General features: G+C 46.1%; 1 protein-coding gene across 1 annotated transcript in view; it reads left to right on the top strand.

The window, feature by feature from the left end:
- LOC144165047 (uncharacterized) overlaps positions 1–14857 on the top strand; it is a 176018-nt gene that overhangs the window by 97814 nt on the left and 63347 nt on the right. The window contains exon 4 of the mRNA XM_077695204.1: positions 5515–5595. Within this exon, the coding sequence (XP_077551330.1) occupies positions 5515–5595 (81 nt within the window). The remainder of the gene's footprint in view (positions 1–5514; positions 5596–14857) is intronic.

Below are 14857 nucleotides of genomic sequence, written 5' to 3'. Positions count from 1 at the left end.
ATGAAAAGTTCTTTTGCACAGCTAATATTTGGGGTGAATGCTTGCTTTGTGCACAGTTTCAAATCGCGCACGTTGCGCGACTGGGTTCCTGAGTCATGGGAACTATCCCGTAGAAATGCATGGGAAGTTAGATTTGACAGCGAATTACACAATAAATATTCAGAAACCTGAAATATTCTTTCAGCGTTTTAATCTTCACGTTGACTTCGAGATTTATGCCAAATATAATTTTCCTAAAGTAGTTTTTCTAGGTTTCCGACAGGTTGTAATTTTGAGCGAGAAAGCTAGATATGGTATATTTGTAGAGTCGCTTCAAAAATGACGTTCTACAAATTAGCTCGGAGCACAACAATATCTACATGGAGCTGTGAAAAGCTGTAATTGAGGAAGAATTGTTTTGCAAACTTACTCTCAAAACCTTGTACCGTAAGCAATGAAACGTTGTTGGAAAAACATCTCCATTACGTTACAAACCACGTGGTCTTAAATTTTAAGTACCCAATTTTTTCTTTCAATTTTTGAAATGCTGCTATCTGCGTTATATATCTCAGTGGTGGTATAATAACTGTCTAAGATGCTAGTGGTATAATTCCCAAACACACATATGCTTGAATTCATACTGTAAAAGGTTCCGATGTACTGACCAAAGGTAAAGCAGGAGCAAGCTGCGCACATTAATTTTCAGGTTTTTTTTTTGTCGGCACGTAGTAAACCTCAAATCGGTTCTTCTGTTTCAGGCAGCTTCCTCCGTGTTGATGTCGAACTCGCTTAGGTAGTTGATTTTCGGATAATGCAAGTCCTTTCACGGCTGTTAATTTATGGTTTTCGACTAACACAAGTCTATTTAGGACTGTTAATTTATTATGAGGCGTGCATCTTAACACGAATCATAAAGTACACTCACTAGCATTAATCCCGTTCGAGATGCGTCGTCTCCTCTCAAACCAAGACCCAGGTGACATTAAATTCTGCTTCATATTAACGGCGCATGTTTCCGTATAGCATAAGTTGCGATCTGAACGCGATGTGTATAGCCAAAATGCAATAAAGTGAGAACAAAATGCCAAAATGCGCCAATGGGGACGCTTATCAGCGGTTGAGAAGCGTAGCAGACGCCCGACTTCCGGGACGAGCCGTTGAACTTCCGGTGGCCGTGCGCGCGCCCGGCCGCGGCAGCGCCGAAGCGCCATCCAGCCACTAAGTGTAGATCAGTGGAGTAAACACTCGAGTGGAGGTTAGTGTATGGAATCGAAACTCACATTCCAGGGTTTTCTCGAGCTTGAGTGGAGGAGGTACTCAGAATACGGGGCATAGTGTTCAAGTAACTGCGGCTACAGGCGACGTCGTGTTTTTATTTCTTCTGTCGGTGCTGCATGATCGTCCTTTTAAGATCCCGTCTTTTTCACATGCATAGTATAAATGCCTTAAATGTAACCTACACGCTTTCTTTCCGGTCCCATAAAAGTGCTAGATTTTGAAAACTGTTTCGGCTGTGTTGGAAGTAATTTTTGCGAGAACCAACATTCCTTGCATAGAATTAAGGAAAACACCCACAACCAAAATTATCGATGACCATGTGACAATAACTTGTGTATTCTCCTCCTCCCTTGCTATCTGTATTTTCCTTTTTTCTTTTTCCATTGCTGTGTAGATGTGTATATAAGCCGCCTGCAAGCAAGAAAACCTGGTTGTTAGTCAGCGCCGCGTGTCTGTCGTCTAATCTACGTCCTGTCCTTTGCGCTGTCTCTTACATTTTTAAACATGCACCAACCAGTCCACTTGCTCCCCGTTCTAAAAATCTTCTCGGGAGGCACGCTCTTCTTAGATGTAAGTTGAGGCATATGTCCACAGGAAAATGTCTTCAAGTAACGATAAAGCTTTGCAGCGGTTTTTTCTTCCTTTCAATGATTTCCGCTTAATAAAGCCATTTGTAAAACCACCTCACTGTTCTCGAAGGTCGGCTACAAACCACGGATTGAAATCTGGATATTTCCCTACTTGCCCGGTTGTTCTTTGAAAGATGCACTCACGGAAGCGGATAGGTTACAATTGGTTCCATGCGAGGGATACCCGTGGGCAGCGCGGTGAAGAAGCCTGGAAGGTGACGTCATCTACTCACCCTGGTTTCCCCCAGGAAGGCCCTAATTGAAGCTAATGGGAAACATGTTTTCATTCTTAGTGCAGTGATGGGCACTCACTTCCGTTACAATTTGTTGTTTGTTTGTTCTGACAACTTTTTATCACGTAAATACAACGCGTTGTAAGACACTTGAAGCAGAGACTGGTATATTCATTACAGCGCAAAAAGTGGTCCACTAAAGCCAACTTAATGAACTTACTGAACTTACTCAACTAACTGAATATGTGGCCAAATGTTTCAACAAGTGCAGTTAAAATCCGTCCGCGTCATTCGATGCTCTCTGACATTTGCATTTTACTTGTTCAGGTCCGACACTTTTCAGAAGGTTCACCTCGTAAAACGTTACACCAAAAATGGTGCGAGTTTACGCCTTTCTAGACACCATTTTGTCAGTGCCATTCGAAGCCTTCACGACGTTGCATCGTCTCTGAAGAATATCTCGGCGCTTGGCGAAGTTACAGATGAGAAAGCGCTCCGCATTTGGCGATGGAGTAAACTTATATTATCGAACAGCCTTATAATATCCAAGTATCTAATGGGGTACTTCCGCCAATTTTCGGGAGGGCTGTGAGTTGGGAGAGTTGGTTAATATTCATAATTAAAGATCACAGGGAAACAAAACGCCAAGCACAAAAGGGGAGAAACAAATGGAGAACGCCGCACTCACCACTAATTTATTTTTGTAAAAACCCGTCTTCTATACACACATAAGTCACGGACGTCATGCTAAATTATAACATAAAAAAATCAAAAGCACCGTGTCTCTCATAACTTAAAAAACCAGTCTGGTCTACCAGACATGTGCACAGGCCGGAATCGTGCCGGTGCCTGCGTGATGTTTTGCGATTGTAAATGCTATTCTCACGGATGCGGACGGACATTGTGCGGTCCTAAGGTACTCCGCACCTAAAACATGGTTTCGCATAGAGGAGGGGCTTATAATATAGCGTAGACCAACATATTGCGCCCAATATGTGGTCGAAGTAACATTTTGCGCACATAGGTAAGAAGTTATATGTTTTACGGAAAAAGTCGTGCGCAAACTCTAATGAATAATCGAGAAGTGCCTTGATGTGACCATTGCACAGTGCGCAACACATGATTCTCTAAGAACTAGTTGTATTTCGAAACACTATATTGAAAAGCTTCTGAGCCAAACTACTTCATGAAATGTTGATGGCCGATGTAGTTAGGCTTAGCCTTAATAGTGACACTGTGGCTTTTGCTTGCCTCTCGCAGTTGTCCCAGTAATAAATGGATGAGGAACAACACAGAGGTATGGTCGGAGTATGCGTGCTGCCGCCTTTTGTGCGATTAGGGTTGAAAAATCACGGTAAATTTATTTAATAGTATTATACCAAATATACAGATTAAGTTAATATAGCCGGAGCTTTCTAGTCCCTGCTAGTTTCAGCAGTAGTGAGAACCTCGGAATTCAGTGGGACAGATTTATTGCTTATCGTTATGTTTTAAAATGGCGGGCTGTATAGTACTGCTCTTGTATTTAAAATTCGCGCCACCTACAGCAGCCTCATATTAAATGAAGTAGGCTGATATTGTACACTGATATTGTACACTGATATTGTACAGTGTGCAACAGTGTCTATACCACGGCCTTTCTTTTTTCGTGAATTTTACTTCCTTCGGCCAAAGGGTAATTCACCGTGATTTTCCCACCCTAATCGCACAAAAGGCGGCATCACGTATTCGCACACCCTGCGTCTGGGTTGCCCATCATCTGTTTCATTGCTGGGGCAGGTGCCAGAGGCTAGCATGTTTTGTTTTTGTATTCACATAGTGCACGTATGGGCAAGTAGGCAGGTGCAAAAGGTATTTTGCTCACAGGGTGCATTTCACGAGAGGCCCTCTTTGCACACTAGGCCTTCTCAGCTATGACTCAATATCAGGTGACATAACTTGCACTGAAAAAAAGCACCAACCACAAAGAATACACCAGAGGGTGCATACACAAGTTAAAAATAGGTTCTCTGGCGAGGTTCTCTTACATTTTGGGGGACTTGCTCTTTTTTCTTGATTGATTGATTGATTGTGGGGTTTAACGCGCCGACGCAACGCAGGCGATGAGGCGCGCCGTAGTGGAGGGCTCCGGATTAATTTTGACCACCTGGGGATCTTTATCGTGCGCCTAAATCTCGTACACACGGGCGTTTTCGCTTTTCGCCTCCATCAGAAAAGCGGCCGCCGCGGCCGGGAATCGAACCCGCGACCTGCTCTTTTTTCTTGAAAGGACGTAAATTGTAAACATATCCTGCAGGAATTGCTGCACTCAATGGAAGTATGAAAAAAATCTTCGAAATTGATCTTGACAGCCTGTGTACCAAACTATCAAAAATTTTAATGGCAATTTTTAAGCGTCTATGAACACGAAAAACGTAAGCGCGTACAAAGAAAGACCTGTAGGCTCATCCGAAGGATATGCAGCGAAATAAAGGCAGAAGAAAACATTGCAGTTAGTAGGAAACAGTTCGTGTATATGTCACATGTTATATCGTGTAAATGCCACGTAAATGTCATGTGTTACAAGGCTAGTGACATAGGTGCGTTAATATACATATGAGCTCTGGCCCCTTGAACGAACTGCTGTTGCATAAATTATCACAAAACAAACGTTCGCAACCTATATGAAAATATTTCACCCGTGCGGCATGAAAAGCTGTGCCGAGAAAGATGAAAACAAACACCAACTAGGAGGTCCTGGTAAAAAACGCCTCTTCTCGGAGGAAAGTTCATAAAAATTGAATTCTCGCTCAACGCAACCAGCTAGACAGCAGTAGGAACTTTTCGGCGGTGGCTTCTGACTTCACTATACCAGCCACGTTCAGTGCAAAACTATGAAATAACTCGCTATGTTAGACCCGGAACTGGGAACATTCAATGTAAACATCTGATGGCGGCGGGCCGAAATTTCAGGCAAGACACTCGTTAACCATCGGCGGCCCCATGGTCCTGCATACCGTACCGTAGTATACAATATCATGATAAGCTAGCTTCCTACGTGTAGCTCAACTCACTTCGTCTCCGCTAAGCCTCGAGACTAAGAAATAAATGGAAACACACAAAACTAGCTATATTTATTGATCATACTTACTCTCCTCTTCCTTTATAGCGATGAATAAGTATGATCAAACGGCACCACAATTATTACTTTTTGGGACGAGTAAGAATAGAATGTAAGATTCAGCAAATGCTGCTCGCATTCCCATATTGCGAACAAGGAATTAAGTAATATTCAGCAAACCCCATGATTGGGCAATCTGATCAGAGACCAGGCTTGTTTCTGATTGTGCTGCCTGGGAACACGACGTTCGGAAGTCGAAATGCCCAAATAAATCAATTCTATTTTTTATGCGCAGATAAGCCGGTCGTTTGGGTGACAGTCCTCGGCACCGATTACGACCACTGGGCTGTTCTCCAGGTTCAAGAGGGCACCTACGGTGAGTGCAGGGTTCCTGACACTCGACGTCCCTTAAAAACCCCCGTCAAGGAAGCATTTAGTTCGCCTTGGGCATCTCTCGAAATCTCGGCTAACCTAAATTAGAACCCCGCATGAGCTCAAGCAATTCCGTGCAGTAATGCGGTGCACGTTTTCTTGTCAATGGAATACGTAGTCTGACCAGGGGGAAGTGGGGAAGATATGTAAGTGCGCGACCCGTCCTTAACTTAACATATATACCGATACAGGAGTTATACCACTCTGAAACAGCCCATCCTCGTGAACTTTATAGGGCCTCTTCGCCCAGCGGCTGCTATGTGAAGAGTACTGTAGCTACATAAGATACTCGAGGAAACAAGTACAGATAGGAGTGGCAACTTGGACGTGTTAGTTAAACATAAAACAATTACCTCAGCTTCACTGACTTCACGTCGCGAACTCTCAATTTAATAGCGAAGCTGAATGTCGTTGCCTAATCGCAAGGCTGTGCTCAAATCCACCAGGCGGGTTCCCAATCACGCTCGCTCGCCCGCCAACGAGAGCTGGCGCTCCCTAAGGGCGGCGTGTTATTGCGCAGAGCCCACGAATTTATCCATTTTCCGAAAATTTTAGAAATTACTGCACTGCGCTATACTTCATTTTATACAGGACAGCCTACAGTGCTGCCAAGGCTACAGAGGAAACGATTGGGCGCTTTCTGGGACGAGAAAAGTACGGCACAGGGCTGCTCAAAGCAATAGACGTCGAAATGCTGTAAGCTCCATTGGCGTAAATCCAGAAAAATCACAAGGGGGACGCATACGTTGCATTGGTGGTCATGTGATTTTTATAAATATAGGTTTCAAGAAATATTCCGCGCATTGGCGGGGGTCAGGACCCCTGGCTCGCATGATTTACCTCAGTGGTGAACTCAGTAATCCCAGGTTTTGCTGGTGTTATCTGGACAGACAAAGTTTACGTACGTTTACTGCTGCAACATTTGACGGCATTTTGCTTTCTGTATTTGTTACAAGGGGTATTCAGAGATGCCGCCTTGTGTACAAGCAGAATGCTGCGAGACAAGCGCGTCTGAATTTTGCGTCTGAGTGGAAAAACCACGAGCGGTTTTTCCACTAATGCCTTACCTTTCAGCCATGCAGACAGCATTAAGTTGCCTGTGCTTATTTTATTATAGTCTTTCTTGGGCTACTTAAACGCAGAAATTTTGGTCTCTCTGTATGTGTGTCCGTTTGTCTGTCTGCCTGCGACTAGATTCAGCCACCCGCTCAAAGTGAAACAGAATCTGCGCAATAGTTTTATATACGCACAGCCAAATGTAAGCGCCTACATCCGATGAGAACGTTCATACTCGTCGACATAGTTGAAAAACAAGACATTACGCAAATATAAGGCATACAATCAATTTGTTAAAAAATGAATTAATTAAAAAATTCATAGGTGCTTGATTTTTGCGATATCAGATGAAATACTAGATCAACTGAAGAAAAAAAAATTAATTCCTTCGCCTGCTGTCGCCCGCGCCACTATAACTTCTGGCGGCATTTTAAAAAATTAAACCGCAAGAGTAACGAAAGGTTCCACTAGATAGGTTCCCCGTTACGCTTGCAACACTCGTGGAGTAGGGTAACGTGGTTTATAAACGTTTGACTAGGGTGCCTCGATTCACGCGCGTCTCCGCCGTAAGGCAGCGCTGGCATTAAAGCACCCGACCTGGAGCACTGGAACGCGGTAAATTTAAATTGACTTGAGCAAACATTTACCGTGTTTACCTTGGGAAGAGCGAGAGGGGAGAGGAACAGCATGAGAGATGAGAGGGAAATAGAAAGGACGCTTGTACTTGGCAGGGGTGCCAGTCGACTATCGTCTTTCGTCGTTATTTGTTACAAAAGGGGCGGATACGAGGCCAAGTTTTTCCTACCGATGCAATTGTTATTAAAAATTTCTTAGTGAAACAAAGACCCCCGGCTGCGTTTCGAGCCTTGGACCCTCGAACGTGTGCTATTCCCCGCCGCGCGCATCTGAGCTACGAAGGTGGGCGGACTGATACCTTTTGTTAATTATTTGCGGCAGACTACTTTCATTTATTTCATTTCATTTATTGAAGCCTTAAGGGCCCGGAGGCATTTCATAAGGCGGGGGCAAACAATATGTGAGGGACTCTTCATCACACAAGTGGCCGAAGAAAGGAAGAAAAGACGAAGAAAGGGAACCAAAAACATCGCTCAGAAAGGAAACAAGCAAGCAGAAAAATATTCAAAATCATAGAATACAAATAAAAGAGCAATATACATAAGTAATAAGCATCAGAATGCATGGGTCACTAAAAGTTTGTTACAAACATGGTTCAACTAGCAAGTCATTTTAACAAGAACCATTTAGGTGAAATGCACTGCTAGTTTCTCGCGAAAAGTCGTGCGGTCAGCGGACGAAACAATACTGTCGGGCAGGGTATTCCACAGGGTTATTGCATGAGGGAAAAAAGAATCTTTCATCGATGATGTGCGGCACTGAATGTGTGCGATTGGTTTGCTATGGTTGAGGCGCGGCGAGATTCTGGGCGGGGGTTGAAGTCGAGGGTGCCTGGCTATTGGGTGATAGTAGAACGAGTGAAGCAAGCAGAGACGCGAGATGATTCGACATGATTGGAGACATGGAAGGTCAAGTGTGCATTTGAGTTCTGTGATGCTAGATTTACGCGAGTAGTTTGACATGATGAAGCGAGCCGCGCGATTCTGGATGGATTCTAGTTCGGAGGTGAGATATGCTTGTGAGGGGTGCCAGATAGATGAAGCGTATTCCAATTTAGGCCGAACGTATGTCTGATATGCAAGTTTTTTAACAGCTGGTGATGCAGATTTGAGATTGCGGCGCAAAAAGCCAAGTGTGCGTGAGGCGTGTGCGCATATTGTTTCAATGTGAGAGACCCATGATAATGACGATGTCAAGTGAACGCCTAGATACTTATAGCAGTCTGTTCGAGTTATTTCATTTGAACTGATATGGTATGCGTGATTTGTGATGCTGCGTTTACGAGAAAAGGACATGGATTGGCACTTATTAAGGTTAAGAGGCATGAGCCATTTTGCACACCATGCAACGATTGTGTCAATGTCTTCCTGAAGATCAGTGGAATCGCTAGGGTTACGAATGGCATTGTAGATGACGCAGTCATCCGCAAAAAGACGGAGTCTGGTTTTTGTGTTACATGGAAGGTCGTTGACGTAGATTAAAAATAATAGGGGGGATAAGCCTGCTCCCTGGGGGACACCGGATGTAACTAGAAATTTGCGAATCATGGGAGTTAGCAGTTGTGTATTGTGCAATTTCTACTGCGTTGCACAAACATGCGTTTGGCGCTTTCTCTCCACCCCCTAGGCTCTGCCCTCTTGACATCGCTGGGCCCGCATTTCTCCGCCTCGCCCCATGAAAGCAGCGACTAAGAACAGCTTCGCCCTTAGCCGTTTCGGCCCTGGTGGTGCCAATTGACGGCACCCCATAAAATTCCCTCTAGCGTATGAAAACGGAAACCAGAACCGCTAGGTTTTTGCGGAAGTGTCCTTCAAGGATGGCTGTTGCGATATACATCTCCATTGCGGCGTTTTAGCGGAACTGGAGGCTACATAACACGAAGAAGCTGGAGTGAACAGGAGGTTTTGTCGTAGAGGCTGAAAAAACAAAGGTCCTAGCTTTATTTCCACTCTTGCAAGTCTCTAAATATGCGCACTGGGAAGCTCATTTTTCGTTTGTAGGTTAATGTGGTCATCAAAAGTAGGAAAACATACAAAAAAGTATCCTGAACATGGCGTTGTTAATTGCTAGATGCCGTAATGAATTGCCTAGTTAATAAATGTAATTACTTGCACTAACAACTCTTTTTTTCGTTTGCGGGCTTGCGGTCACCATAATATTTAGTATAACACAGAAAACACATATTCGTGCTTGAAGAAAAAGAACGCCTGAAAGGATTAAAACAGCGAAGCTGGAACGGGGGCGGGAGGAGAGTGAAAGGGGGCACGCAGCCCTCAAGTGACCCGGGTCTTACTGCCGTCCTCGTCCAAGTTGCGCCTTTCCCCCTTAATTATAGACGGGAGGCTTACGTTGCCTTATCTCCTCGTGTCGGCACCGCTTGTCACCTCTACAACACCTATGGTCTCTCAATAGTTGCACAGAATGGATGGGCCAAGTACCTCGACTGATTCCGATGCTCCGATTCCCGCTCGTCGATCAGCCCTTTGGCACGAACGACGCGACACTAAACGTGTTCCTGTTGACCCTCAACTGGTGGGTACCTTTAAAATGCGCCCAAGCATTGTGTAAAAATGGCTAACCAACGGAGCTGTAAAGTTCGACCAGTGTTTACCCTAGTGGTAATTCTTATAGTTCATTAATGACTTCTTCATTATAGCTTCCGTGTTTATGGTATTTACCATCATTTTTGTTTCTGTTAGCGCAGTCACTGGTTGTAAGCTGCCTGCTCCCCGCAAGGACGTACGACACGTGGTCTACCCATTTTGAAAAAAAAAAAAATCTGGCTGATCCTTCTTTCGTAGGAATCGGTAAAACACAAAAGTGAAATGTACCTTCAAAGGAGCATTTGAATGTTTATTGTGCATCGATATGAACTTGCACATCGATATTGATATTTCGTCGGTATGGCACCGTTCGACGTATCAGCATTAGACGCCGGATTACACGCGCCGGAGCATTGCGTAAATCCGATTGAAAACCCAGGGGCTCGAAAACGGTGCGAGCGAAACCGAACGAGGTTTCAGTGAATAGTTTGTTGCAGTCACAGTCTGCTACAGCAAAAGGAGCATGATTTGCCGATCGCCAGCAGCCTTGTGGGTTTACTTGGCGAGCAACGTCCTGCTGGCGAACGACGTCCCGCTGCCGGGTCACTTCGCCAAATGTGCGACGACATTGGTCGTGCTCCATGGCGTGTACACCAGACGCTTGCATTGCGACGAGCTCAGCTTGTGGAACGCTGCGGCGGCGTTCCACACGCTGAGCGTGTTCCACATAAGCGGCGTACGCATAAACACAGCAGCTTCCGCTTCTATACGCTGCCATATCGAGGCGCCAACTATCGGCGCTCACTAGCGTCATGATGCACTACTTCGCTTCAGCTCTCCTAGATAGCCGCACCATCATGATGGAGAAGTTAGAGCGAAGGACATGAGGCGCGTTCGTATAGCTATCCGGGCATGGCTTCATGGCTCACTTGGCAGAGCGTTTCACATCTCCCGTTGAGGCCAGACTGATCGTGGGTTCGAATCCTAGCGCCACCCATAGGTTTTCATACGAAGATATACTAGAGGGTAATCAGTTGCTGCAGTCGCATGACGCCGTTGTTCGGCGCCATTGCCACTAGCGACGTTCCTCACCTACTCACATACGTTCTCACATACGTCTTCTTTTTTGTCTCGAAGCCAAAATCAACAAAAAAATTCCCCCGCATTTCCCCGAGGGGGAGAATGTGAAAGTGCGAATGCACGGTTGTCGGCCCGCTTGCGGCGCTTGCGCTCGGCCCCCGCAGCCCACCGCCTCGCCGCCTTCTCTTTCATCTCTTCCATCGGGTTTGTAGTATCACGTGTACACCACGCAGTTATCAAGCCGCTATAACGCCACTGAGTCGCCAACGCACGCCGCTGACGACGTAGTTTGAATGCGTTGAAGATATAAGGCGCGTCACTAACACTGATATCAGCGTCGCGTCCGTGGCTTGGTCGGTAGAGCGTCGCGCTGCGGCCGCAAAGTCCTCGGATCGAAACCTGGCGCCGGGTGCTGTTTCTTTTTTAAATATAGAGGAGCACTGCGGACGCCGACACCGCCGCCGCCGGCGGTGGATGGTTTGGGGTCGCTTATAAAGTGCATTCGCACTTAAAAGGTAATAATGTTTATTGTTCATCGTGGATGAAGATTCTCAATAACTACTGACATATCAATTCTTTTGGAGGTTCAATTTTATGGTAACAAAACAAATTTCATGAACTTTCTGCAGTAATATTGCTGCCTCTTGCAGCCAGAGTCAACTTTTCAGCCTGTTCATGAGCCATGCCAAGCACAAGTATAAAGTGCCTGTATGGTCCCTAGAAATATTTCTAGGGACCATAGTGCCTGCCCGGTACATGACGGAAAGCTCGCTCAAGCGCGGCTCCCCTTGACAGTGGCGCCAGATTTCCCTTAGTGTATATCAGTATGAAACTCTATGGCGCCGCCGCGCCAATGAAACATTTTCTGGTAATGTCGTTTCCGGGAAGGCTACGACGTCGGTGAGGTTTTCGTATCCCTTTTGCGTTAATAATGTGCAGCCGGGGTTCCCCATTGCCACGTTGAGCGCACTGCGTGCTCACCGCGCACGCCCGGCCAGCCGTTGTCGCTTGATCTGTGCTTCACACAGTACCTTGTAGCGCTCAGGCTCTCCTGCGGAAGATAACGCAGCCACACTCTCTCCTTTTAAGTAATGCACTTTATGAGCGACCCCAAACCATCCACCGCCGGCGGCGGCGGCGTCCGCAGTGCTCCTCTATATTTAAAAAAGAAACAGCATCCGGCGCCAGGTTTCGATCCGAGGACTTTGCGGCCGCAGCGCGACGCTCTACAGACTAAGCCACGGACGCCACGCTGATATCAGTGTGAGTAACGCGCCTTATATCTTTAACGCATTCAAACTACGTCGTCAGCTGCGTGCGTTGGCGACTCGGCGGCGTTATAGCGGCTTGATAACTGCGTGGTGTACACGTGATACTACAAACCCGATGGAAGAGATGGAAGAGAAGGCGGCGAGGCGGTGGGCTGCGGGGGCCGAGCGCAAGCGCCGCAAGCGGGCCGACAACCGTGCATTCGCACTTTCACATTCTCCCCCTCGGGGAAATGCGGGGGAATTTTTTGCATCTAAGTTTCTCCAACATGATGCTTTCACGCATGCGTATCGGGTTGCGCCGGGGGAGGCTTTTGCGTGCACAGAACCACAAAATTTCTCCTTCTGCCTATAGTTATACAAAGTTCCACTTTAAAAGGGGAAAAGAAAAATTCACTGCGTTGCCTCTATGAGAATAAGTATGGCCAGCGAAGCTGTGGTACGTAATGTTATCGTCGTCATAGCGGCTGTCATGCGAGTTGTTCCCGAATACCTGAGGTAAAGCAGCAGTTACCGCTATTTTCTGTAACCACACGCCTTCCGTAGATTGCCATCTATTGACAGCAGACAGTAATTCTGTAGCGTTTACAATTTCAATGTCGACTAATCGGAACAAGTAAATGAGGCTCGGTGTAATGCCACAGTTGTCAGGGGATAATTATCATATAGTTTGTTTCGGGATAATTTTGATAACAGAATAGTTGTAGCCGGCCGTTTTCTGTAATACTCCCGCCGTAGATGGACAAGCTTCACCGTGCAACAGACAATGTGGAGAAGCCAGATTACAAGCACCAAGCTTACAACAATACCCTTAAAGGCGGCTTCACCTCTAAGCACCAATGAATTTCTGAAAATACGTTTTTTATAGGCAAAATAAGCCGTCCTATATCAAAATGAGGAGGCCGCGTGACATCTTTCTATTTTTAATGAATTTCTTTCTATACTGGGAACCCGTTTTTGCACGGTGGAGAAAGCTGCTCCGGGGAGAGCGCGACACGATATCAGCAGAGACTATTGTCAGGGCTATACCTAGAGCAGCTACGCTGTTAAAAGATAATCGAGAATAACGAAGCGGCAACACGGATCGGCAACACGCGCAGGTGCATACAAATATCATGCTTAAAGACGGTGAAGGATGTGAACTTACGAAAAAGGAAGAGGGCAAAACAATTGATTGCACTGCGCAACTTGATAGAACACTTCTTTCAAGTGCTCTTACATGGGTTTATCCAGTCCAAGCGGCGACGGAGAGCGTACACCCGCTACCTTAAGCAACAACGCAGCACATACAGTCAGGGAACTCGGCGGCGACGTGGTAGGACTCCCGACGCGAACTGACGTGTCGGGAGTCCCGAACTCACATGCTCAAGACGTAGGGCAATTCAATTCGATTTCGCAAGTATAACGGCTCGACCGGGACAGTGTTCAAGCTAGTAACAAGTAGAACACTAAATCATGGGGCAATACAGAATCAAGGCAATAAACACTACTAGAAGAATAAGAAAAGTAGAGTTTACAGGCATCAAACAATAATGATACAGGAGGCGAATTGATTCGTGTATTCTTAAATCATACATTAACATTGTTGCAAACTCGTGCAGTACATGGTTAATGGAATTAAACATTAGTAACTGTAAAGCTATGCGTGTTCTCTGATGTGTTTACGGTCAATTTGCTTTCTATTTAAATGATATCCTTCTTGTATGTACTTTCTCGTTCAAGTACTCAGGCGTCCACATAACACAGAAGTACTAGTGGGCACTCCAGATCGAACAGATTACCAACAACGCTAACCGGACGCTTGAGCAAGTTTTCCAGAGGTCCATCTTCATTGAAATTAGCCCTGTACGAAACATTAGTACGACCTAAACTAGAATATTCTTCTTCAGTTGGGGACTCCTGCCATCTTCACTTAATTACATCGCTTGGGCTAAACAATTTCACGCGTTTTATAATCTCGAACTACAATACACTGCTAGTACATCTGCAGTGAAAACTAATGCGCCCCTGCCTACTCTGTCACTTCGACGAAAAGTGTCTTGCCTATCAACATTCCATTAATTGCACCACCACCCCATTTTGCACGACGAACTTTTTAGATGCGACGCATCTCTTGCTCTGAGGCATGTCCCTCCTGCGTCGGCGTCGGCGGTGTCCGCACGCCACCTGTGCATGCGCGACTCTCCTCCGCTCTTCTCTCCGACAGATGGGCGCAACACTCTCACTCCGTCTCATTATCATAAACAACAGCTGCGTGCGCGTGCTTCGCTCACTTCGCTCCGCTCCCGTCGCGCAAGTGCGTGCGTGCGCGACTCTCCTCCGTTGTCTCCTCTCCTTCAGGCGCTGTGATTATAAAGCGGGTAGCGCGCTGCGACGGTTCAGTCAGCCCTTGCTCTCGTTCCACTCCGCGTGACTTGCTTGACGACTTCCTGCTTGGCTTGATTCTTCCGATGAAGACATGATGGAAGCGACGGTCCCTTCAGCGAGTGGGCTGACACAATTCAATACCAGCGTCAGCGCAAGAAAATCAACCCAATGGAAACGCCAATTGAACCCCCCGATGCGTCGCATCACATCAGGGTTCCCTCGCGGGAAGATGGGCGTAATTGTTTCCACAGCTCCA

The sequence above is a fragment of the Haemaphysalis longicornis genome, unplaced genomic scaffold (genome assembly GCF_048455015.1).
Source record: "Haemaphysalis longicornis isolate Haplotype H1 unplaced genomic scaffold, Haemaphysalis longicornis Haplotype H1 scaffold_14, whole genome shotgun sequence".
Classification (NCBI taxonomy): Eukaryota; Metazoa; Arthropoda; class Arachnida; order Ixodida; family Ixodidae; genus Haemaphysalis; species Haemaphysalis longicornis.
This window is presented reverse-complemented; position numbering and strand designations above follow the sequence as displayed.